The sequence below is a fragment of the Sitophilus oryzae genome, unplaced genomic scaffold (assembly GCF_002938485.1).
Source record: "Sitophilus oryzae breed Bouriz unplaced genomic scaffold, Soryzae_2.0 scaffold_1177_pilon_pilon, whole genome shotgun sequence".
Lineage (NCBI taxonomy): Eukaryota > Metazoa > Arthropoda > Insecta > Coleoptera > Curculionidae > Sitophilus > Sitophilus oryzae.
Window position 1 is genome coordinate 2,984,200 of NW_022145812.1, and position 26,131 is coordinate 3,010,330.

General features: G+C 34.4%; 1 protein-coding gene, 1 long non-coding RNA gene and 1 other non-coding gene across 3 annotated transcripts; 1 reads left to right on the forward strand and 2 right to left on the reverse strand.

Annotated features, from left to right (window-relative positions):
* Positions 1-5,667: 5,667 nt before the first annotated feature.
* Trnap-ugg lies at positions 5,668-5,739 on the reverse strand. Its single transcript has one exon. It is a non-coding gene; the product is annotated as a tRNA-Pro (tRNA).
* A 4,162-nt stretch (positions 5,740-9,901) lies between these two features.
* LOC115889389 lies at positions 9,902-10,718 on the forward strand. Its single transcript, XR_004051450.1, has 3 exons — positions 9,902-10,119; positions 10,171-10,278; positions 10,331-10,718. It is a non-coding gene; the product is annotated as an uncharacterized LOC115889389 (long non-coding RNA).
* A 6,345-nt stretch (positions 10,719-17,063) lies between these two features.
* LOC115890188 (purine nucleoside phosphorylase 1-like) lies at positions 17,064-18,522 on the reverse strand. Its single transcript, XM_030910352.1, has 2 exons — positions 17,566-18,522; positions 17,064-17,102 (listed from the first exon to the last, which is right to left on the reverse strand). Exons 1-2 carry the CDS (start codon positions 18,458-18,460, stop codon positions 17,077-17,079), a joined length of 921 nt encoding a protein of 306 aa, XP_030766212.1. The 5' UTR covers positions 18,461-18,522; the 3' UTR covers positions 17,064-17,076.
* Positions 18,523-26,131: the final 7,609 nt, after the last annotated feature.

Genomic DNA, 26,131 nt, shown 5'->3' on the forward strand with positions numbered 1-26,131 from the left:
CTTCTATATAAAGATAAAAAGATTCACTTGGTGCATTAAAATGTTTAAGAAATTTAACTTTGGTTTAACTAAAAAAATAATGTAATACTAAAATTATTTATATGAACTAGAGATATATATTATAATGTTTAGTTAATAATTAGTATTTATTTTCTTGGTTCCTTCGCATACACAGCCATAGCTCACTTATTTTTGTGCAAATGCAAGACCAAGACCAAAATGGTCATCGTAACAAGAAGTGTAGTCTCTTGGTCTTGTTCTTGTACGGTTGCCTTGGTCTTGGACTCTTGCAAGTCTTGCATATAGATACCTATAGATGGAATGTTTGGAAGGAATGTGGAGGAAGTGAAGGTATTTTGGAATAGCAGTTACAAAAAAAATTGCAAAAAATTTAAATATTGATTACTTTGAATAAAATAAATATGTAGTGTGTCTTAAATATACATATTATGTTGTATGCCATACGAAAGTTTCAAAGTATTTAAAGTAATTTAAATGCATTTTTTCATTCATGAAAAAAAAGTTCAAAAAATCTCTGTCGACGTAACATGCAGGTAATTTGGAATACCACCAAAATAACAGCAGATATGTTGTTTATATTAAAAAAGCAAATAAGACATAGTAAAAAAGTATCCAAATATTTATTAAAAGAGAGAATTAAGTAGAATATTTACAGTAGTCGCACACATCGTTCTGGCGTCATATCCGAGGCAGAGTGCACTCATGATTCGCATCTGAAGCACTGATCCCACTATTATTCTCCCCTTGTACTTTCCTTCGCTGAAAGAAATATAATAGCACAGATCATACAGATTATAAACTTTGTTTTTTCTTTATTGTTTTTCGTGGTTCTAATTTTCGGAATCGGGCACTAGTTAGGTTACTAGTTACTACTTGCGCACATAGCACGCCCACTTATGGCCTCTAAAATTGTGCACAGCGCCTGACCGGCACAGTTATTAGAAAGATATCGGAAAACCGAATAGCGTCATCCAGTATTTACGCTTACCTTATCATGGTTACGATATGCGCGAGTCAATTTTTAACGCAACACCCGCTAATAACGTTACCGCCGCGATTTGCGGATCAATTACACCAAGCGATATTTCTAAATAACGTTTAAAAATTGCTTAAATGGGCATGTGCGTGTATTTGATAACCGGGGCCGGCCGGTGAGATCTTTTATTTTAGGTTATGTTTGAATTGTTTTGAATTATTACATTAGTTTTATTAGGTAATTTGATATTTAAGTAGCTGGGATTAGTTTTAATTAAATAAATATGGCACAAAATATGGATTCCACCTCTTCCAATATTAAAGAACCTATAAAGAGGCATAGGTTTACAGCAGAAGACGACTTAGCCCTTCTAAGAGAATTTGTTGCTTGTTGCCCTAAACCCACTGGTAAACGTTGAACAATAAAGCACTGGAAATAAGCACTTTAGCCCTTTAGTTTTAAAATACCTATATAGTAAACAAAACAATTTCAAAGTTTTAAATTTAAAGTTAGGTTAAGTTTAAATAGCGGACGCGACGCGAACAGAATTCTTTCCGATCCGATAACTATAAATGAAAAAGAGAGTTAATACCACCTCACGTAAAGGAAATAAAACCTGGCCTTATTAACGTCCATGCGCGCTATTCGGTTTAGCTATATGTCTCTATTACGCTGTTTATTGTTATTTTACGCGAGTTTATTTTTGCGCACAAGAAATTTTACTCGTTTGTACATCGTCATAAAAAACAATTTTCGTACCACGAATTAGGGATAAGATTTTTATCTGTATACATATAGTATACCTAATCTGTGATAATAGCTTATTTTGGGTTTTTCTTATTACCGATTCCGAATCGCCCTATAAATTATTGTGATACGCAAGCGCAGAAGAGAATATGAAAAAAGTATTTCATTTGCGCATGCCCTGCAGAGTTCGAGAACGGTTCAGAATCGGAAAACCCGAACAAAACTACAGTCTCTTCTGGCTCTCTATTTAAATCAAATTCTGGAGCGAGTTCTGAGGAGGTCGAAATAATTCAGCTTGCATTAGATTCACTATTTGTTCTTGTCTTCTGATTTTTGCTCCTGTTACCCTATATCTCTCCTAAAATTAAGACTAGATTAAGACAAACCTATCAACACCGGACACCTTATATATTAAAATCCATCAAGCAGGTTGAGCTACAGTGCATGCCAAAGAAATTTACATATATTATAGAATCGAAAAGCAGCAAGATGAACATAATTTGGACTATTCCAAATTTGCATCAGTTATAGTATTCCAAATTAGCAACATAAAGACCTCCGCCATAATCGTAAAAAATATATGAGCATAAACATATCGAAAAACTGCATTTAACAAACCTATACCTCCCAAGCAGCATTTGGACGTCGGGACAACGTTGTGTCACGCGACCAAACGTCGGGGCGCAACGTCGGCACAACCTCGTGCCAACCCTAGTCTGCACTAGTTTGGAGAATAATTTTTGGGTCGAAACGACGTTGGATACCGACGTTGGCTAGAAGCCTAATTTAGTACAAACTGCAACGTTGTTTAAAATTCTAATTCACAGAAATACAAAACTAATATGGCGTCTAAGTCGCGTTTTATCCTAAATTGGGATAATTATAGTAAAAATATTATTTTTATGATTTAGTTAGAGACATATGTCAGATGGCAGTGAAGGAAAACAAAACAAAAGTATTTAAGTGTGGAGGATGTTTCAAGAAACACTTTAACCGACTCTGTAACTCGTTACCCAAGGCAAAAAAGTTAAACGCAAACAACTTTATTGATAAGTGTATTGTTTCTACTTTGAAAAATACTAATGGGCCTTAAAATTAAAGAAGTTTTAAAAATTTTCTTGAATTTTTTTTTAGTAAAATGAGAATAATTTATTCGCAGACGAAAAAAATGTTTCCGCGTGTTTTTTAGGGTCAAGTATTTCAAGTTAATGTATTCAAAGAGCAGAAATTGCTATTTTAGGAACGAAACATTTTCTTATTTAACAACATGGCGGCTTTCATTTTGTTGTTTTGGAGATTAAGATGGAGTAGTTCGAGTAGTCGCATACTGGACTAACAATAGTCGCAGTTCGGCCTTAACAGGTAGTATACTAGTCGCAAGATTGCCTAATTTAGTCATCCTAAATAAACGAGGGAGTGGATAAACTATCGGTAATATATATATGTCGATGTATTTTTATAAAATTTAGTTTTATATGTACCTTTCTTATGTCCCATTTTAATTAAGTTTTCTTTATAAAAACAAAAACAGCACTGAACTGTCTGACTGAACAGAACAATGAAGTGAAAATTTAAGATTTAAGGTTATGGTTCAATACAGTTGCAAAAAGGTAGTGATTCGACGTCCTACCAATGTAAGAATAAGGAAATCTAAACAACGTCGGAATTAGTAAAACAGACGACGTTTGCATAACGTTGGAATAGGTCCTCAAACTGACGTCGGAAAACTCTATATTGTCCAACGTTGTAACTACGTTGCCCGAATTACCTAAAGATCACTTAAGCAAAAAAAGTTACAAGACAACGTTTATTCGACGTCGCAGAAGCTTCTACTTTGCTGTAGTACTAGTCCAACGTCGGCACAACGTTATAAAAACGTTTAAATTTATTTTAATACCCAAGGTAGGGAGCTAACTATTTTTTGTAACTAATCCAACGTTGTGTTTAGTAAACATGTGGTCGCAAGTCGTGAAAATGCTACTTGGGCTACTTATATATAAAATCCTTAAAAATGACTGACTCACTGATTAATCACGATCCTGCTCAAACCACTCAACGTAAGAAGTTCAATTTTGGCATAGGTTGATTCTAGGGTGTAGAGGTTCGACAAGGGATTTTTCGAAATTCCAGTTCCAAGGGGCTGAAACCACCCCTCAAATATTACAATATTTTTTATTTAAAAAACGGTCAAGTTTCCGAAAAAACGTTTAAACACGTATATTTCATTCTGTTTTTTTACATATTTTAAGATTTTTTAAAAATGTATACAGGGTGTTTCGAAAAATCGATTCATCACGATCCTGATTAAAGCGCTTAACGTAAAAAGCTGATTTTTGGAAAACGGATTGACTTTAGGGTGTAGAGGTTCAATAAGAAGGGATTTTTCGAAACTCGAATTCTAAGAGGGTGAAACCACCCCTCAAATATTAAAATATTTTTTATTTAAAAACCGGTGAGTTTTTCGGAAAAACTCTTAAACACGTTGTGAAAACGTTAAATTTTGTTGTTTTACATATTTTAAGATTTTTTAAAAATGTATACAGGGTGTTTCATAAAATATGACCATTGAGATGATTTTTGACAAACGGATTGACTGTGGGGTGTAGAGGTTCGATAAGGAGGGAATCTCAAATTCTCGAATCTCAAATTCCAAGAGGGTGAAAACGCTCCTCAAATATTACAATATTTGTTATTTAAAAAACGTTTAGTCTTTCGGGAAAACGCTTGGACACTCATTTATTTTGTTTTTATACATATTTTGAAATTTTTAAAAAAATCATACAAAGGTGTTCCAAAAAGTTGGGTAATTGATTAACGACGATTCTGCTTAAACTGCTTGACGTAAAAAGCTTATTTTTGGCAAACAGATTTTTCGAAAGTAAAATTCCAACGAGATGAAACTACCCCTCAAATATTACCAAGTATATAATAATATCGCTATATTGTTTTTTCTCATGCTGACATAAATTTGAGAAAATTTTATCCAGTTTGTATGTTAATAGAAATTCTTGCTTTGCTTTATCATCACCATTACAAATGATTAATTCGACGCGAACGAAGTCGCGGGTACACGCTAGTTATAATATAAACCAATACTTACCCGAAGACTCAATTAAAGTTAATTTAAATAAAAAATCAGGGCAATTTTTCCACTAAAAATGTTTTTGTCACGTTACTATTATTTTTTCACATACCTATTTTTGCTGTGGACTATAAATTTAAATAACTACAAAATCTGTCCACTAATTACAAGCCGAACTATTAATTTATACCATATTTAAACAGATAGCTCCACGCATAGTTTCAATAAGTGAGTATTCCAAATTACCAACAGTATTCCGAATTAACCTAATTTCCTCTACCTGCTAGAAACCACACTATTTAATTCAATTTATAATGTGTTTTACCTTTTACCACCATTCTTAGTTTCAATGTCTATTAAAACTGCTTTATCCTAGATCACCCTGTATCTAAATTCGATCTTAATAATCACCTTATCCAACCAGTTTTTAGTGGCCCCATCCATTTACTCCTTTAATTCCATGTAGCTTTTAAAACTATCGATTTAGATTTTAAATATTTAAACGACTTTTAATGTAGCTAATATAATTTGTCATTAATTAAAATTGCCCAATTTATAATTATAGACTGGACCATGTTAAAGAGAGAAACAGAAAAGAGACGACTGTAAGAAACGACTGGGTTCGAAACACGGAATGTCCTTCTCAATTCAAACGCCTTGTACACTGAATTTATCATCTTTTATATTCGTCCGCATTTACATAACAACGCGTTCCTAATTAAATTCAGTGAATAAATGTGGCCAGTTTGTTTTATCGTTGGTTTACGGCCCCCGTGATGTTGCTTGGGAGGTTGGGCGTTTAAAGAAACGAAGAAAATATTTAAAAAAAATAAAAAAAGTTGGGCTCAACCGGGATTTGAACCCGGGACCTCTCGCACCCAAAGCGAGAATCATACCCCTAGACCATTGAGCCGATAACTTAAGCTTCTTATAACTGGTATTTAATATGAGAATCAGCTTATTTATTTTATTAAATACAAAATAATTATGATTTATTTATTAAATATGATATTTTCTGATTTTAAAGAATTTCTTAAATACATATTTTATGACTTTAAATAAATTTTTAAAAAAGTCCTTACCGTTTCTCCGAAATTTGAAAAAAAAACACTTTGTTTATAACTTTCACCTGCTTTCACCCCTTCTCGGGGTGAATTAAAAAAAATTTTAATTGAAATTTATTATTTTCCAAGCAAATTGAATAAAAATGTTAAATATATGAATTTTTCAGCAACTTTATATTTTTTTTAAATTTTCTACTATCATCCCCTAGCTTTTCTAGCCACCCTATCTGGGTTAATTTTGATCTGAGCAAAAAAAGTATAGAGATCATTTTTTCTATGTAAAATTTGACGCTCCACAACCTTTATTTGAAGTTTTTTTCTAGTTCTTACCGTTTCACCGAAATAATAATAATAAGTAACGCTTTATTGTACAGGGTGTCCCGCTAAGAATAGCTCTCGGTTGTATCTCCGAAAGTATTAGCCGTAGCGGCTGAGGAAAAAAATATTTATAACTAAAGAGGCTATGGGAAATTTCTCGAAATTATTTTCAAGTTTGTAGAACGACCGCTAGGGGGCACAACTGCTACAAAAAAAAATAAGAAAATGGGGTTTTTACACGGTTTTGCCTAGATAAGGTGTACTATAAGTAACAGCTTCATAATCTTCAGTAAATTTTGAATATTTTTTGTTAGAGCCATTTTCCCCTATCTACCAAAATAAAGTGGTGGGGGAAGGTTAGATCTGTTTTTATTTGAATATTAATAACTCTGGACTGGATGATCGGAATCCAATAAGCGAGGGCTCTTTTAAAAGAGCGTTTCTTACTCTATATTGTGCCATATAAACAATGATAATAAGCTTTTGAACGTAGACGCTAGGGGGCGTTGTCTTACAATTTAACATACATTGCGCGTTTTTTCATAAAAATTAAATGCAATAGTATATGTAATTTTAGCTGATAGTAAAGAGTGGTAAAAGCTTAAAAATTCAGCGAAAACCGCATCTTGATATCTTCTTTCAAACCGAAGATATTAGCAAAATTATAATAAATACCAAAAAATAAGCCCTTAATTACCTTATTTTTACATATCAGTAGCCCTCTTGATTAGGCCCATTCTAACAAAAAAATAAGATAAAAACAGTTAGTTTATAAAATGGACGATATACCAAAATATCATAATATCAGATGTTTAATATCTAATATGAATGTGATATGAATATCTGAATATGATGATTCAGTGAACACATACGATCGTATTTAATTTTTTTGAAAAAACGCGCTATGTTTGTTAAATTGTAAGAAAGCGCCCTCTAGCGTCTACATTCAAAACCTTATTATTATTATTTTTATGGTATAATATAGAGTAAGAAACGCTCTTTTAAACGAGCCCTAGTTTGTTGGATTCTGATTATCCAGTCCGGAGTTATTAACATTTAAATAAAGATAGATCTAACCTTCCCCCACCACTTTATTTTAGCAGATAGGGGAAAATGGTTCTAAGAAAAAAAATCCAAAATTTACTGAAGATTATGAAGCTATTATTTATAGTACCCATTATCTAGGCAAAATTCGGTAAAAAATCTATTTTCTTATTTTCCATAGCAGTTGCGCCACCTAGCGGCCGTTTTACAAACTTGAAAATAATTTCCAGCAATCTCTCATAGCTCCTTTAGTTATAAATATTTTTTTCCGTAAGCCCTACGGCTAATACTTTCCGAGATACAGCCGAGAGCTATTCTTAGTGGGACACCCGGTACAAAAGCAAAAATAGCTTCATCGACAAAGCATTTAAAAAACAAACAAAAGCACAAAAAATATACAAATAACAAAAGATCTAACCAAGCATCATACAATTAAAAAGAATACAATTATTTAAGTCATTAAAATTACAAATAGAACATATACATGGACATTGCAGAAGACAAAAAAAAACGTATCAATAAAAATTTTTTGACGAGGGGTCAGAGACCTGTAACATCTCAGTCAGTTTTAAAAAGACTTAAGTCTTAAGTCATTTCTAAAATCAAATTGATTTAAGTCTCAAGTTTTTGACTTAAATCATTTTATTTCAAGTCAAGTCATTTTTGTAAATACTTAAATCAATATAACGTTATTTAAGTCGTTTTTATGACTAAGTCTATATTTTTGACTTAGGTCTGCCACGCCCTTTCTAATTTGAAGTTCAATAAAACACAAAGTTTACTTAATCAGGATGAATTAGGCGTAGAGGCCACTAGCTTTTTAATTTTAACAGCCGGGTGGTCGGAGTTCAAAGATGTTAATAAAGGGGCGCCACGAGATTATACTCTATGAACTCGGCATAAAAGATGTTACTATTAAGTAGACTTCAACACTAACCTCGAACTGTTGAGTGCAACTATCATGAACTTCAAATCTCACTATAATTATTTGAACTTAAGTGACTTATTTGAACTTAACTATGAGACTAGACTGTAAATAATACTACTAAAAATATTTAAGCAATTTATTAAAATATTAAAAATTAAATAGGATATATAAAAAAAACGAATAGAAAATGAAAAATGAATGTAAATGACTGAAAATGTAAGTTAAATCAGTATGTAAATAAATAAGAACTAAACCTATGACGTCAAACCCCCTTAGCTAACTTATACTAGCTACAGTCAGGGTGGTTTATAAATAGCAAATCTAAATCTAAACAGTCTTACTCTAATGGATGTACAATCTTGAAACAACTCGGAAGTTCCTCCGGCTGAGCTACGGTGTATAGCTATGAGGTGGTGATATAGCAGGGTACAGCAGCTTGGTGTACTGTCACTGGAGCCCACGGATGTCAGCAGACGTACAGATGAAAGGCAAGTTGTTGAGGTTTCAAATGGTGAACATAAAAAACCCTAAATAACATTGGTTGTCTTAGAAAAGAGCCTCAATTATAGAACAAGGACTAGCACAACGTGTAGGAGTTAATAAAGGTAATAAAGAAGGACTAATCAAATCTGAACTTTACCTCAACGAGGGTTTATGATGTCCAACGGGTACCTCTACACGGGCAACAGGATGGAATTCTGGACTGTTCTGTGCACTACGGTCTGGATCGGTCTTCTTGCTCTACAATTACGAACAACCAAATAAGACTTAAGAAAGATAACACTCAACTAATATTTCTACACCACGTGGGCGTAGAAAAGTCGAAAACCAGTCAACAATACGAATAAAAATCAGTTGAGCATTGACTTAGAATAGGCAGAAGAATTATAGCATACCTTGGAACTATTCGGGGACTTCTTGGGCACGTGGAATCGGAATATCGGTCGGAAAAAGGCTATTTTAATCCCATTATGGAAACTGGTCGGTGGTCCATGTAAATCCCACAAAATACAACCACGTCTCTGACCAAATGTGTTCCGGAAGACTTAATCCTTCACTAGGAAGACCTGTTAATCACCAACAGGGAATGCTTCACGGAACGGCGGCCAGTTCTTCACGACGACACTCTTCAGCCGGGGAGTACACAAGAAGTGATACAAGGATTCGATTTCCTTCACAAAATCAGATTTCAACCGGAAATCTCCCTCCAGGATATAGATAGAGAACTATATATCTTGACTAGTCCAACTCACAAAAAGGCATAAATAAAAAATGATGTTTTCTCCTCAGTCATATTCCATATCCGGTCAATGAACGAACTAAACTCAGAAATTCCACAATTAAAAGAACGAATTGCACACTGCGATCCACATCAAAAATAACCATTTAACTACGAAATTTTATCTGATAATTATAAAATTTCAATAACCAAAACAAAGGATAAATAAATCCAAAAACATCTGATTTGATCTGACAGTGACAAGTGACGGAGGTGATGATCAAAGATATAGAGAGATGGACAAAAAGCTTACTGCTGGTCGGCATCAGTGACAATATATGTATAATATCGCGGTGTATATCGGGTTGCATAATCGTAAAATTTAAATAAAATAATATTTAACAATAAAATTATAGTAAACATGATGCAAAAATAAGAGTTATTTGCGATAATTTATGAGCTAGCACACAGAGGTCGTTGCGAGGAAATTTGACTTAAAGTCCCTAGATATATAAAGTACCGCAATTACCGCCATATTGGCGCCAAAACTAGCGGCAAATTTAAAAAGGAGGCCAACATTTCGCTGTTTCGGCTTTTTAAGCAGCTGGTCGGTCCGGCGCCAATATGGCCGACCAACATTGACAGGCAAGCCGTAAAATAAAATATTTATTAATTGTAATAGAATTACGTTTATTATCTACAGTTTACCTTCATTTTAACGTAATATCAGGTGGTATATTAATATTCAATTTCATAAATTTAATTTTTTAGGCCTATATATGTTAAGAGGTTATAAACGAATGGTTTCCGTACAAGTGTTTTTCAGTTGTATTAGCATTTATTTTATGTTACCTTTTAGCGCAAAGTACGCCAACAGAAGTAAGTTAATAGGTAAGAAGAAATAAAGTTAGAATAACATTTAGCATTTTAGTACTTAATTCAGTCAAACAATTGGAAAAACTTTGTTTGTTGATAAGAACGGGCTACCTATACCATAAGTAAACCTTTCCTATTATACCAGTTATGCTGTAGTTAGTTTTGACAAATAAGCATGATGTAACGAAAGTCTTTGGAACTATGAATAAGCTACAAACTTAAATTTGAAGGCCGGCTTTTATATGAGAAAATTTTGAACCATGGTTGAAACAAATAAATGTAATAATTAAATTGATATGATACATACCTGCTATTTTTGAAATATATTAATATATTGATAGAAAGATTGTTTCAGTTAGTATGACTTCAGGTAGTTTCAGCATTTTAGGTATGTAATTGTGCACTTATTTTATAAATAACTTAGAAAGAAGCTTGAAACACATAGGGGCTCTTTATGTGTGCTGTATAATTAAGGTTTGTATGTTATGGAGTCATGTTTATACAACAAATTTATTATTAGTTGAATAAAAGCAAGTTAATACCACATAATACAATTAAAATATATTTTACTCTGCAATTTAATGTTATATTTTTAAAACAACAAGTGTCATAATGTTTAAGTATCATTATAATAAAAAAGTTATACTGCTATAAATTTAACATTGAAATAACTGTAATTATTGTTATACATAAATTAAGTAGGAATAATTTTACCTCGACAATATGTAAAACTTCAAATGAATCTTAACAATTTTATGTCATGTATAAAAATCAAATTTAAATCACACACTTTTATTTATAACTGACAGTATAAGACCAAATTTTTAAATATAACTTTACATGCTTACATTATATTGTTTACTTTCTATTAGTAATTACAATATGAACCAAAAAATATTAATTACTATCAATAAATACATAAAAACTAATCTATTTAAGTCCATGAAAATAACTATATAGTTAGCATATGCATAAACAACATTCTTGTTATTAGGATCAAATTTATTTGAGCTTTTTTTCATTGTTTTGATTAATATCCCTGTTAGTCCTGACTGGTAAAACCACCTGAAGCGATGTCATCCAAATCTATATATGTATCATAACATAACTTATTCTTTTAAATAATTATCCTTCGTTTGGTCTGATGATAATATATTGTAGATTTATCTAAACTTCTTGCTGCAAAATGTTGAAAACTAAACTACACTAAACATTTTAGGGAATGATTACGTAGAGATTTCACTTACACTTAGCATCCTTTTTAAAAGATATGTATGGTAGTTTGCAAGTAAGGTCTTTGTTTTGTTCTAGATTAGATTTCTAGAGGTTGATCTCGGCCTGACCCACTGCGACCTTCTCAGATCTATTGTGGTCTTGTCTTGTTCTATAATGAAGTTTTATGTACCAATAGGTTATACTACAAATAAGATTGTTAAAAATATTCACTGGAGCATAAATAAATTCAATCCACTACCTAACGTGTATTGAATATCGACGATGTTAGAAAACACATCAAATTTTTCGTGTAATACACATTTCTTCACTAAAGATATCGACGCCTATACATTATTAACTAATAAATTTGTAGCATTTTAGTGGCTTTATAATTATTTTAAAATATGTGGATAAATATTTTTATCCTGAAATTGACAGCCTCTCAACATTTGACATGACAAATTCAGACAAATGTGACATTTAAACAGTCCTACCACTACAGTTTTTCCAGAAATACCCCAAAAATCCGCCATTTTGGCGCCAATAACATTGAACAAACTAATTGCGGTACTTTATATATCTAGGGACTTTAATTTGACTGTTACAGGTCATGATGATCTGCAAGTTAAGTCGCAGTTTTTTTGCATCGTACGGTCTATAAGGATAGTAAAATATTCATCCAGACTGGTTTAAAGGAATAACTGTAGTCAGCACTAGGAATAAAAGGAGGGTATAATATTTTTCATTATTAATTTTTATTCGATTCTGCAAAGTTATTAACGATCCTACGCACGATTTTCGAGATTACCGGAGCCCATTGTAATAAAAAGGCGAACAATAAGCGCTTAAACAATCCTCCGGGCTGAGAGAGGCTTTATAAATAGAAATATAATGTTAACAATGGCAATCATTAGTATCGAAAACCAACAAAAATGCACGATATTTATTGATATATTTTTATAATGTTGCTGAATCGGTCGTTCGATATTTTATTGTTATTATATTCATTATTAATTAGACAAATAGTCATTAAGCTCCATCCACGCAAGTTAATTGTTTGAAGATTATTTTCTAGCCATTTGTAAGTGAGATAAAATAATTACAAGTGAGATAAAATAATAATTACTTTTATTAGAAGAAGTTTAGGGGAGAGTAACCTAAGACGGGACGGTATACTAAAACGGGCTAATCTATTTATCCACGTATTTGATATGGTACATGGTACTACCAAGCCCAACTAGCATTTATTGTGGCAGATACGTAACTATAAATATATATTGCGGATTTTTTACGACATTCGTCGTCTCCCGCTTCTCAACTTCCACAGATTTCTGTCTGTCCAGTCTTCTTCCTGAAGGACCCTAGAATTCATAGCGTCACAGACAGACGGACGGACAGACAGACAGACAGACAGACAGACAGACAGACAGACAGACAGACAGACAGACAGACAGACAGACAGACAGACAGACAGACAGACAGACAGACAGACAGACAGACAGACAGACAGACAGACAGACAGACAGACAGACAGACAGACAGACAGACAGACAGACAGACAGACAGACAGACAGACAGACAGACAGACAGACAGACAGACAGACAGACAGACAGACAGACAGACAGACAGACAGACAGACAGACAGACAGACAGACAGACAGACAGACGATGACAGACAGACAGACAGACAGACAGACAGACAGACAGACAGACAGACAGACAGACAGACAGACAGACAGACAGACAGACAGACAGACGAACAGACAGACAGACAGACAGACAGACAGACAGACAGACAGACAGACAGACAGACAGACAGACAGACAGACAGACAGACAGACAGACAGACAGACAGACAGACAGACAGACAGACAGACAGACAGACAGACAGACAGACAGACAGACAGACAGACAGACAGACAGACAGACAGACAGACAGACAGACAGACAGACAGACAGACAGACAGACAGACAGGCAGGCAGGCAGGCAGGCAGGCAGGCAGGCAGGCAGGCAGGCAGGCAGGCAGGCAGGCAGGCAGGCAGACAGACAGGCAGGCAGGCAGGCAGGCAAGACAGACAGACAGACAGACAGACAGACAGACACCATGAAAATATTTTGTATTAAGGTCATTTATGACCCTTTTATGACCCAAATAACTCATTTTGAGTGAAATTAAAAAAAAACTTTTTTGCCGATCTTAATAGCCTACCATACCTATTGGTATGGTCGGCTAAAAATAATAATAATTTGCTTGAAACCGGGGTCAAACTTTAAAATATTAGTCCACCGTCAGAAATAACAAAATAACTAAAGAAAAAAGCTTTAGGTATATTTAGCTTAAAAACGCATGATGTTTGCGCCATTTGGCTGCTCGTCTAAAAATTCATGAAAAAAACATGGCCGTTTAATCCAAAAAATACTTTATAATTCCATATGCTAAGTGACAATTGTAGCTATCAAAGGCGACTTTATAGAAACAATAACTTTTTTGGAACTAGATGGTCCACGATTCTTTGGAACCATAAAGTGATTTTTTTCCAAGAAAGTTCCCTGCGCCACCAAATTGCCACTTAATTGGAGCGTTATGCTACATCGATCGCGACGGTTGCGACTATACATTCCATTGGTGGCTACTATAACGTTACGCCTTGTCCTTTAAAGTTATTTTTTACTTATTGTGCATTTTCTATTATTAGTGTTTCTATATTATTCAGAGCTACATAAGGTATAGTGTATTTTAACGCCCACTTTTTTAGCTCTTGTTTTATATTGTTGGTTCTCCAATTAGTTCTCCTCTGAGATTCAGTTTCAGATGAACTAACACTACACTCTACATCTACAGAAACAGCTGCAAAAATGTCTCAGTCACTACCTGATTTATGATGTTCATCAATAGGATTATAGAAAGATGTAGTTTTTGTTTCTGATGTTGATGCATCGGCTTGCAGTGATTCCTTTTGTTTAATTCTTCGGTAGAAAGTACTAGAATAACTAAATTCCTTTTTATTCACCTTAGTGATTTTACAAAATTAAATTAATAAAGCGCAATAATAATAGCAGGTAAAATAAAACACTAAAACAGAGCAACACACGATGCAATCTGAGGCAATTACATTTATTAGGGTATATTAAGTTACGGTCACAATCGTACTTCTGGAGGGATTCATAGTTTGGACCACCAACCATAGCATATACACCTTCGTGAAGATTAGGTCCAATTCCAAGACTTTGTCCTATTTCCTTTGTCCTATTACACAGCAATTTTTCAAATACTTTTATCCTAACTTTTGTTTACGGCAAAGAAACGTTCACCAAAATCATCATCATTCCTCTTAGAGGATGCGTCCCAGCAAAACCTAGAAAGTTGATGTGGTCCTTGATGAGCATTATGTCTCCAACTTTATAGTTTTTGTTAACTCTACCAACAGCATTTGTTATAATGGACACAGGGCCGGCGGAAGGGCCGGGCGACCCGGGCAGCCGCCCAGGGCGCCGGATGTGAGGGGCGCCACGACAGCAACTAAAATATTTAAAAAAGTAATCTAAACCAATAGTAACGAATAACCAGATCAATAATTAATCGGTACTATTAATTTCCACATTAAAATATTAGCAATTACCACATCACATAGGGAAGAATATCTGATTAAACATTATAAACGCTACTATATCCTAGACGTATCCTATTATAATTTACTGAAATTCTGCTCAAAAAATCCTTAGCACAAAGGCTTCCGGATAGTTTTGATTTCTTCTATTCTATATGCTTTTTCGGTGCTCTATTCGAAACTGGGATTTGCGAATCCATTTTCGTGGAAAAATCTTAAAATAAAATAAAAAAATATAAATCTGATTTGTTCGTGTTATTTTACTTATAACTCAAAAGCTATCAACTTTTTGTAAATAACCTTCCTTTCTTTAATTCTTGCTTTTATACATTTTCTCTAAATGAACTGTTTTGGGTCAAGAGCCAGCAAAATTGATAGTTTTAGCAGTCAGTCTACTCAAAATCACACTTTTTCTACTACCCTCACCTTTTATTTGTTATTAATGGCTGATATACCCTAAAATTATATGAGGAAAATATTTATTCGCAAGAAGCTAAAGAGGATCCCGATATCCTAATATCGATAAATTAAATTAATTCATTAACAGTAATGGGAAAAGATATCGTTTTTTTGGTGGTTTTGGTTGTTCCGGATTGAACGTGTAGTAATACACGGAAAATGGTAACAGAATCGTAGAATTGTCTGATTAGGGCAAGACAAAAGAATGCATCTCTCACGCTTCAAAATGAGGTTACTCATTTTGAGAGCCGACAAAACTATATCTGGTCATAAACTGATTCTGCACGAAATAATTGATTGTGAAAAAGAAAAGAAAATTTTCTTAAATTCTTATAAAAAAATAATGCAACTGCTTGAAACTAAAGACTAATATTTGCAAAGATCACTGCTTATATCAGACGAGACTGCCGAAGTTGGAATTCTATTTCTTATAACTCTATATTATACGGGATGCGTCTCAAAAGTGGCTCATTCAAACCTATAACTTGTTTATTTTTTCAGATGAAAAAACGAAATGGTAAGTTAGTATACGACAGAAGTTAGGATTAATTGACCTATTCAATTGTTTTTGGTCACTTCCTGTTTTACCGGAAATTACTACAACTTTTGATTTTTAAATGGCACCCTCGGTATTTAAAGAGCACACTCTACTTTATGACATATGTCAACTTTTGACATTTTCGACTAAAAATACGATTTTGGCACCTTTTAACCGGTCAGGACAAAACACGAAAAACATTAGACGATCAAATCTATTTTTCCAAGGCTCCTTGTTTAAAAATTAGTAGATATTTTTAACAGAACCATGGCATGGCACTGTAGATGGAAATTTAAAATATAACATTTTTTGAAAGAAAATGCTCAAAGTTGACATATTATATTTCATTCTACTCAGTGTCATTTTCTATCGAATAAAGTAGAAATATACCGAGATTTAAAAATCAAAAATTTTACTGATTTCCGGTGAAACAGAAAGTGGCCCAATCAATTCTAATTTATGTCATATATTAACATACCAAATCTCGTTTTTTATCTAAAGAAATAAAAAAATTATAGGGGTGAGTCACTTTCGAGACGCACCCCAGTCGGCCGACTAAAAATTACATATCAGTGCGTACCCTAATTATCCTAAAAAAACTCACAAGTGAAAGGCAGAAAAATGCATGTTTCATTTAGAAATATGTAATAATCACTTTTATCCAAATATGCAATAAATGTTTTGAGTAGTGTATTGGGGGGGCGCCAGGTAGGGTACTCGCCCGGTCTCAATATTTCCCTTCCGCCGGCCCTGAATGGGCATTTCCACACCAAGCATTTTGGCAATTCCTATTGAAATATATATTTTCTTTAATTATGTATTTTATATAAAGACAGTGGTCAATACATTTAATTTAAAGATAAATAGAATATAGCTTAGTGTTAAGGTACAGCCATTTAATTTAAAGATAAATAGAATATAGCTTAGTGTTAAGGTACAGCCAAAAGAACAATATAGATAATAATGTCTGTATTACATATTAGGTTTTATTAGAAAGCTTTACATTTTACACAGCGTTTGTGTTATATTACATTTACAATTTTTTCTATCAGAGCTAATATTTTCATTTTTACTTTCGTTAAAATTACATATTTGTACAACTTTTATCACAAAATCTTTCAACTGTTAGGTTTTAGAATTAACTGCTGCTAAATTTTCTTCATGATTGGGCTGTTTCTCTCAACTTTTAAACCACAATATTTCGCCACTAAAACTTCTAGAAAAGTCGACATTCCTACAGCATCTACGTTAAGTGTTCTTAAAGCTCGTACTCGTGAAGGGAATTCATAGTTTGGACCACCAACCATATCATAGACACCTTCATGAAGAGTAGGACCAATTCCAAGGCCTTTTTCATATTATCACAGCAACTTTTCGAATATGAATATGATGTGATCCTTGATTAGTATATGTATTAGAAAGCACCAAGCATTTTACACAGCCTTTGTACAATTACAATTTTTCCCATCAGAGCTAATATTTTCATTTTTACTTACGTTAAAATTACATTTTTCTATAACTTTTATCACGAAATCTTTCAACTGTTGGGTTCTAGAATTAACTGCTGCTAAAACTTCTTCATGATTGGGCTGTTTCTCTGAATCATAGTCCGCCACACATTCGTTGGTAATAAGACTGAACCCGAAAACTTTTAAACCACAATGTTTCGCGACTAAAACTTCTGGAATAGTCGACATTCCTACAGCATCAACGTTAAGTGTTCTTAAAGCTCGTACTTCTGAAGGAGATTCATAGTTTGGACCACCAACCATAGCATAGACACCTTCGTGAAGATTAGGTCCAATTCCAAGACTTTGTCCTATTTCCACAGCAATTTTACGAATATTTTTATCGTAACTTCTGTTTACGGGAAAGAAACGATCACCAAAATCATCATCATTTAGTCCTCTTAGAGGATGTGTCCCAGCAAAACCTAGAAAGTTTATGTGGTCCTTGATGAGCATTATGTCTCCAACTTTGTATTTTTGGTTAACACCACCGGCGGCATTTGTGATGATGAGCAATTCCACACCAAGCAATTTCGCTATTCTTACAGGAGAAGTTATTTTCTTTAACGAGTGACCTTCGTAGTAATGGAATCTTCCTTTCATACACAACACATTAATGCCTGATATTGTACCAAAAACTAGTTGTCCTGAGTGTCCTTTTATAGTACTTTCAGGAAAATTAGGTATGTCTCCGTATGGGATCACGATTGGAGACTGCAAAGAATCTGCTAATATACCTAGTCCAGAACCGCATATAATAAGAATTCGTGGGCTTGATGGGATCTTTCCTTTTATGTAACTCGTTGCTTTTTGTAGATGAGTTAAAGAAAATCCATCTTCGTCGATGGGGGCCATTTTTTTGGTATTTTTTCGATGAAGACTGAAATTTAGTTATGTTGTCATTATGTAAAATTCAATGTGACATTTCTTGACGTTTAAACAGATATCATTGTGTAAATTCAAAAATAGCTGATAAGCATTATGGTATAGAATTATTATTCTGTGGATAGAAATATTTACTATAGGTCTTTCTCTTTGAATAAGAAGACTAAGGAAGGAGCATATCAAAAATCTTAGGTACACCGCGATGGGCCTCAAATATGGCCGTTTTAAATTCCGGTTTATCAGTGTCGTTCTAATTTTATTTAAAAAATGTAAAACTATGATGTAGGGTAGACGTGGGGTAGACTCAATAATTTGTTGTTTTATTTTACGTTGTGAATAAATGTTGGTAGTTATTAAAATTGTTATAAAAATATATAATTCTAATAAAAATAGATAAGTTATAATAAGTATTTATTAACACAAACTTCCGATACGCTACTGAAGCAGGTTAGTCAAATTAACGTATCTAAATTCTTTGACATCTAATCTTTGACAAGTAATAAATAAAAGCTAAAATGCAAGAAAAATATATAATTTAGTTAATTTAAGTGAATTTCATAAATGATCGGTTTACTACACGTATATATATTATATAGTCACTTACTAGCGAAAAGTTGTTCCATTATTTCACTCAATTTTTGCCGAGATCTACCGCACGCTACACAACCAACTATTTTAGAGTCTTTTTCGATAAATCGCGATAGTGTCACTGTTAATTTAAGTTCTGCCACATTTTCCATCTAGATTTACTACCTTTATACAACTATCAGTAGTAGAATAAATAATAAATAACATAAAATAAGCTCCGTAAAGACTGACAAATCCACAAAATTTCAAATCAAATTCAAATGTGTCAAATGAATCGTCAAACAGAACTGTCAAGGATCCCCACCCTAGAGAGCTTTTATGGTGGCTTTTCCGCCCACCATGCATGAATACATGGATAGCATTATGCTCCTTCCTTAGTCTTCTTATTCAAAGGTCTTTCTATAGGTATTTATAATTTATTTTAATATAATATTAATATCTTATTTTAATATACCCTGACAAAGTAAAATCAAAATATATCACATATATTGTAATTTTACTACATATATATATATATATATATATATATATATATATATATATATATATATATATATATATATATATATATATATATATATATATATATATATATAAAAAGAGATAATAAAAGATAGATAATGAAGTTGAAAGAAATTTGAAAGTGTTATATCTAAATGTATTCCGGAAACTATATACGGCAGCATATTCTGCAGATAAAAATAAGTTCGTATAAATGTATGTCAAACGCAAATGGCGGCGTGCGCGAGGATATGCGCGTAGCGTTCCCGCCAAAGCGAGTTAGCCTGCCGATTGATTTATATGCCGTGCTCTGACCATAAAACATTAGGCCAAGAACAAGTTTGCAAAACATTGATGTTGTAATACATCATTTTAGGCCAAGACTGATTTTACAAAATATCGATATCGTAATACATCATTTAATTGAATATTAAGCAAAATCTGTCGGAATCGCTATACTCTCACCATAAAATATTAGGCCAAGAACAAGTCTGCAAAACATTTATGTCGTAATACATCATTTTTGGCCAAAACTGATTTTGCTCCTAATATTAAGTTCGATATAAAAAAGGTAAAGTAGCAAGCAATAAGTAAATTGAAGCCGTCATAATAACATAGAGATTGAAAAATATGAAACCATGCATTGTAGGTTTATAACAGCGACATAGCGGTGTTGCAACGAAGCTCTGCTTGCTGCCCATTAACCACCGCATCCACTTACGCCAAAGGATTCTAACCCCCCCCCCATCTGCCTAGAACTCTTCCGGTTTTCAGTAAACCCTTACCATACAGTCTCCAGTATCGTATCCAATATCTCATCATATTTCCTTTCCACCGAGTACTACGCGAAGCAACTACCATTCGATACGGGTCTTAATTGCTTATCGATCGGGCAGGCGATCGCCAACCGAAGACGGAAAGACATTATAAAGCGATCAGACGCGAAATAAAAAGACGAAGATGGGAGAAACAAAACGACGGCATCGGCGAAAAGGACGACGACAACGGCAACAACAAAAAAGAACGCGAATCGTTCGACCACCTCGCAACCGCGACGCCCAAACGTTTATAATTTACTTAACTCCGCGGCGTGTACAAGTTAATTTAGCTTAGAGATGCGCGGTATAATGTCCGAATCGATCAGGAGATAAAGCCAGAAGAGAATTGATAGAAGACCAGTCCAATGACTCTAAAAGATTATTCTTGTAACACCAAATTTTCGTAGTAATCCTCTGTTAGAACTCAACTTAAGGAGTCTGCTATTATTAACTGCTAGGCAATATGCAAATGATGGGCAAAATGGGCCACGGCTGTCCTTTGCCGGAAACACTGCTACCTGTGAGGCCTATTGTGCTTGTCCCCTTTCTATATCTTCACCCATTCTCCTATCTCTGTGCCCTGCAATAACTTATACAAGTCCTTGATAGAATGGGAACATAGTTCCTCCTGTTCTAGCCTAGCTTTCCCAAATAAAAAGTATAGCTTGCGATCCAGAGCCTCGCAGTGATGTGCTGTTTCAGGGTCTTTATCGCAGAGTCTGCAGCAAAGACTTCCTTGATACAGATTGAGCTTGTTCAGTTAACACTTGACAGGCATGTGTCCTGTCAAGAGGCCTGTTGTAAGTCGTACTTTATTCCTGCTAAGCATTGTAACGTTTTTAGTTCGTTACATGTCTTTATTATATATAATATATGATGTCTGGCCTATCATCACCGGATTCCCTCTCGTTCAGGCCGGATAGTTTATTTGACGCGTAATTTTTACGTTCTCTAGTCCACAACCTGTTATCGTTTGACACAACCCTGTTATCGCTCTGTGGAGGCGCTGTCAACATCGCTTCTGTCAACTCTCTGTGCTGTCGACTGACTTTTGCTTTTAGCGCTCTGTAGCCTAACCTAACCATCCCGGATTTTAGAAATGGTGATTATTTAAATCTTGCTGTATAATCTGAATCAGCTGCTATTTCAAAGCAACAGGTAAAGATGAAAGATTATCCTTTTAGATTCGATATTATTACTGCATATTTTTAGGGTAGAGTTTTGGATGTCCCAACCTAACTTGTATGTGTATTTTGCTGGCACGTTGGCGTCCCTTTTCTTTTGTCCTCCATAATGTCACATGGAAGAAAGGACATGTTCTTTATTATTTAGTGAGCTTTCGGAAGTAATTCGAGGTAGGTTCATTTTGTTTATGATGACCTTGTTTGATTTTAAACAAGGGTTTCGTATTTTTAGGGTCCAAGGTACGGACTTTTTACAAGGTACGGGCATTATCCAAGGTCCTAGTAGTATCCAAGGTACGGGTAGTGTTCTCCTGTACCGTTATCTTATGGACGGACTGTGTCCAAGGTTGTGGTACAAGGTTATGGTCCAAGTTACGGACATTATCCAAGGTCCTAGAAGTGTTCCAAGGTACGGGTAGTGTCCCCATATTGCCACAGTATGGATACAGCGTAAGCCCCATGCTGCTTCGCTCCCATTTCTAAGCCTAGTCAGTAGCTACGGCTGTATTGATTCATGGTGTCCTCATCCTGGCCCCTTTTGTTGTATTGGCCAACAGGATAGCCGAGAAACAGTACAGAGATATGAGCCCACCTCACGCTGTTACTGTTTTAAGCAAGAAGTTCAAGTATTACATTTAACATTTAAAACATTTTCAGTCTTAACTTATGTTCAGTCTTAACTTAAATGTGTTTTCTTTCTCTGTACATGCCTGGCGCCCAATATCTATTTCTTTTGTTTATTGTTATTAAATAGTTTTCTTTCCAGTGAAATACCTTATCCACGACTGCTCTCCGATGAAAAGCTGCCGTTCGCAGTGGTAGTTGTTATAAAAAACGCTACAGCATTAGCAGTTCTTTTGCGGTTTTAGAGCTTGGTCCTTGGATAAAGGCCGTGCTGTGCCTGTGCCCCTATCTGTCTATCAAGAACACAAGACAAGACGGCATGCAGAAGCATGGGCATCCAGGAGTGTACAGAGGAAAGCTAAAAAGGAAGAAGAAGAAGAAAAAGAAAAAAAAAGAGAAAAAGAAAAAAAGGAGAAAAAGAAAAAAAAAGGAAAAGGAAAAGGAAAAGGAAAAGGAAAAGGAAAAGGAAAAGGAAAAGGAAAAGGAAAAGGAAAAGGAAAAGGAAAAGGAAAAGGAAAAGGAAAAGGAAAAGAAAATCCAAAAAGGAACTAATTGAACTACAAATTGATAGAAACTGTAAGAAGCATTTGAATCCTGGAGTAAACGGAGAATATCTAACGAAGAAAAAAAAAGGATAAGAGAATATATTTTTAAACTGAAATATTTGCGACCGGTTACAGAGAATATCGATACGTACCACCACCTCCTTAGCGTACTTAGAGCGGTCAGTAAAACCTCAGAGGCGGGTTAATTACGAAGGCGATTATTTATCGTTCACCGGGTCGGTCCGGGTCTGTCGCTCTCCACTCCTGGACGGTCCCAGGGAGCGAAGGGAGAGAACGAGGCGAGCGAGAGAGAGAGTTATTGGGCGCGATTACGGCCCCGTTCGTTAATTAGTCGGTCGATTTGCATTTTTAAGCCGCGCCGTTCGTGGCCGAGCCCCGGCCCTCGATACCACCTAGGTGTTTGCACCTCGGTGGACGCGAGCTGATGTTGATGACCACGTCGACCGGGGCTCAGTCAGAATGAAGGTCTTTGGATGCAAAGGTTCTCACGAAGGTTTCGTGTTATTGTACCAAGAAGAGTCATAGAGAAAATTTAAGTTATTTGAGCATCACTAAATTTTTGGTTGTGTTAAGGTCTGTAATTAGGCATTAGATATTTGAAGCTGGGTATTCACAAAGGGTTAAATCTTATTTAACTCTTCTCTGCTGTTTCACCAATTTTTAGTAAAATTATTCTAGCAACATTTCAAACAACTTAGATTTAACTTTTAGTTCTCAGACTTGGCCTTTAGTCTGTGCCCAATTCAAACCAAGCATAGAGATAGCCATCTTCATGTTTTCTCTGCCAACCTCAGAGTTCGCGTCAAATTCGCCTACCTTTCAGAGGAGCTCGAAAAGTATTGCACCGAGGCCCCAGTTGCCAAGCTACGTTACCATATTTATAGTATACACTTAGATCGAGACTATTTAGATGATATTCACTCTTTTTTCTACTGTACGCCCGCCGGAGTATTTATTAGTTATTAATAAAATAATAGTGGTAAAATATACAGGAAGAGTCTTAAATAAGTGCAAATATTTTCAGGGGTTTGGTTTGGTTTGGTCTATTTCCACCCCAGGAACACGTCTATGAAGTTTTTGCAAAAAAAGACGTTTCACCTGAAATGTTCCCACGGTATATTTTCTTATAAAAGAAATGCAAATAGGGAAAAATTTCGCTGAATTTTTTTTAAAATAAATCAATTTTTTTTTAAATTTCAAACTATAATAACTCGGTTATTTTGGACTTATTTGAAACACGATAAAGAGAATATATTATGTTTCCTTTATTCATATCTACCAGCCCTGAAAATATTTGCACAAAGCAGCACAAATTAATTTAATGTGCACTTATAGACTCACCTTGTATAATAAAACATTTCAAACGGAACAACAAACAGATGTTTATTAAAATTATCAGTGTCTCAGAGAAAGACATCTAATAATAGTTATTTTACAAATTGGTGTTTATGTTTAAAAGCAACTGACGATTATATTGATCTAATTGATTAGTTAGTTAGACAGTCACTAAGAATCTTACGTAACTTTAGTTAGAAGATTAACCATTCATTTTTTGCTAAGTCAATCTTTTTTTGAGCTCTGATCGGGACCGGCTCACCGGGAATTTTCCCGTTTTCCCATATGGCCCATTCACCCCTGACAGCTTTACTCAATTAATAATTTATTCACACTATATGTATAACTTTTATTAAGTGCATAAAGTGTGAGAATGGTTTATTCTCTTCAAGAAAGAACTGAAATTATTTTCATTTATGGAGACTTTGGAAAAGTTGGAAAGTGCGCACGAAGGATGGCATTAGTTTTCAATGAAAGAAATTAAAATCGTTAAGTAAGTCACAGATATATGTTGGCTTTGGTAGCAAAGTTCTCTGAAACTAGTTCGGTGAGTAATAGAGTTTTGGGATTATTTGCTGCAGAGCCCACCAGCTCCTTGTGGATAGTGGCACAGCAGACAGGAATATTACACAACACTGTTAGAAAAACACTGAAAATGCATAAATTCCATCCATACTAAATGCAGATATTTCAAAAACTCTATGACGATGATTTTAATAGAAGAATAGTTTTGTAAAATCATGAGTCGTCAAGTTAACGCGAACCCTAAAATTCTCCCAAATATTTGTTTTTCCGATGAATGTTCGTTTTTTTCTAAATGAAACTGTTAACAAACAAAATTGTCGATATTGGAGTTTGGAGTGCCGAAAACCCGTATATTTTTCGAGAAGAACATACACAATATCCCCAAAAAGTTAATGTTTAGGCTGGTATTCTTAGAAATGGCAGTACTGGTCCTTCATTTATTGAAGGAAACTTGACAGGTCATCTGTACCTTAATATGCTTCAAGAGACTATATTGATCCTCTTATCACCCAAGGACCCAAGAGCTAGTAACTTAAATTGACGCAGAGGGTAATCCAGTTTTACAGGAGGATTTGTTAACATTCCAGCAGAACGGTGCTCCACATCATTATTTTCCTCCGGTCCGACAGTAGTCAAATGAGAGATTTCCGGGTACATGGATTAGCAGAAGGAGACCTATTGAATGACTTCCAAGATCACCGGATTTAACACCCTTAGACTTCTTTCTTTGGGGATTTCCATTATTTATAAAATACAACATACTGATATTGATGATCTTAAAAGGCGAATTACAGCATAATACCGGTCAATTCCCGGTGAAGTTTTTCGAAATGTTAGGGAGGAGTTTAAAAACAGACTTTATTATTGTTTACAGGAAAATACAACATTTTGAACAACTTAGTATTTGATAGGGCCGTAAGTGGTGTATCTTATAATGATTTGTACTACAAGGAAATCCATTTCAATAATTTTTGTGTAAACACTAGCCTGAAAACCAAAATCTCAATGCATGCATGTTTAATTGTTTCTGCAACTTTGTAACGCGATTATTCGGAAACCTCTTGATAAATAGCAACAAAGTAGGATACTACTGAAGACAGAATTAAACGCCCTTTAAAACAATGTGCCACTTAACTCCCATTCCCATTTAAGATTGTAAAGGTGACATATACGGGGGTTGAAAGGAAACAGCTAAAAATATTCATTCAAAGTCTTCCTTACAAATAAAATTGACGTGTCTTTCCGACTTTTCATCTTTTTAACTGCAAGAAAGATATTAAGGGTAGGAAGTTTTAAAATTGACACGATGTAGATATAGTTACGTTTTTCGTCGGTTCCGTGTGGATAAAAAGTCTAATTTATTTAAACACAATTTATTTTACACTAAGTAATATAACAATAAACGATAAAACACTTAAAGAACTATTTACAACCTTATTTACAACTATTTATCTAAAAGGAATTGATTTTGAATTTAGCGCGGCAATTGTACGTGTCGAC

Excerpts from the sequence above, each read along its gene's own strand:
- LOC115890188 (XM_030910352.1), bottom strand. The coding sequence starts at position 18,460 with ATGGCCCCCATCGACGAAGATGGATTTTCTTTAACTCATCTACAAAAA. Across the intron at positions 17,103-17,565 it reads AAATGAAAATATTAGCTCTG|ATGTAAAGCTTTCTAATAAA; the intron begins ATGGGAAAAATT and ends ACGCTGTGTAAA.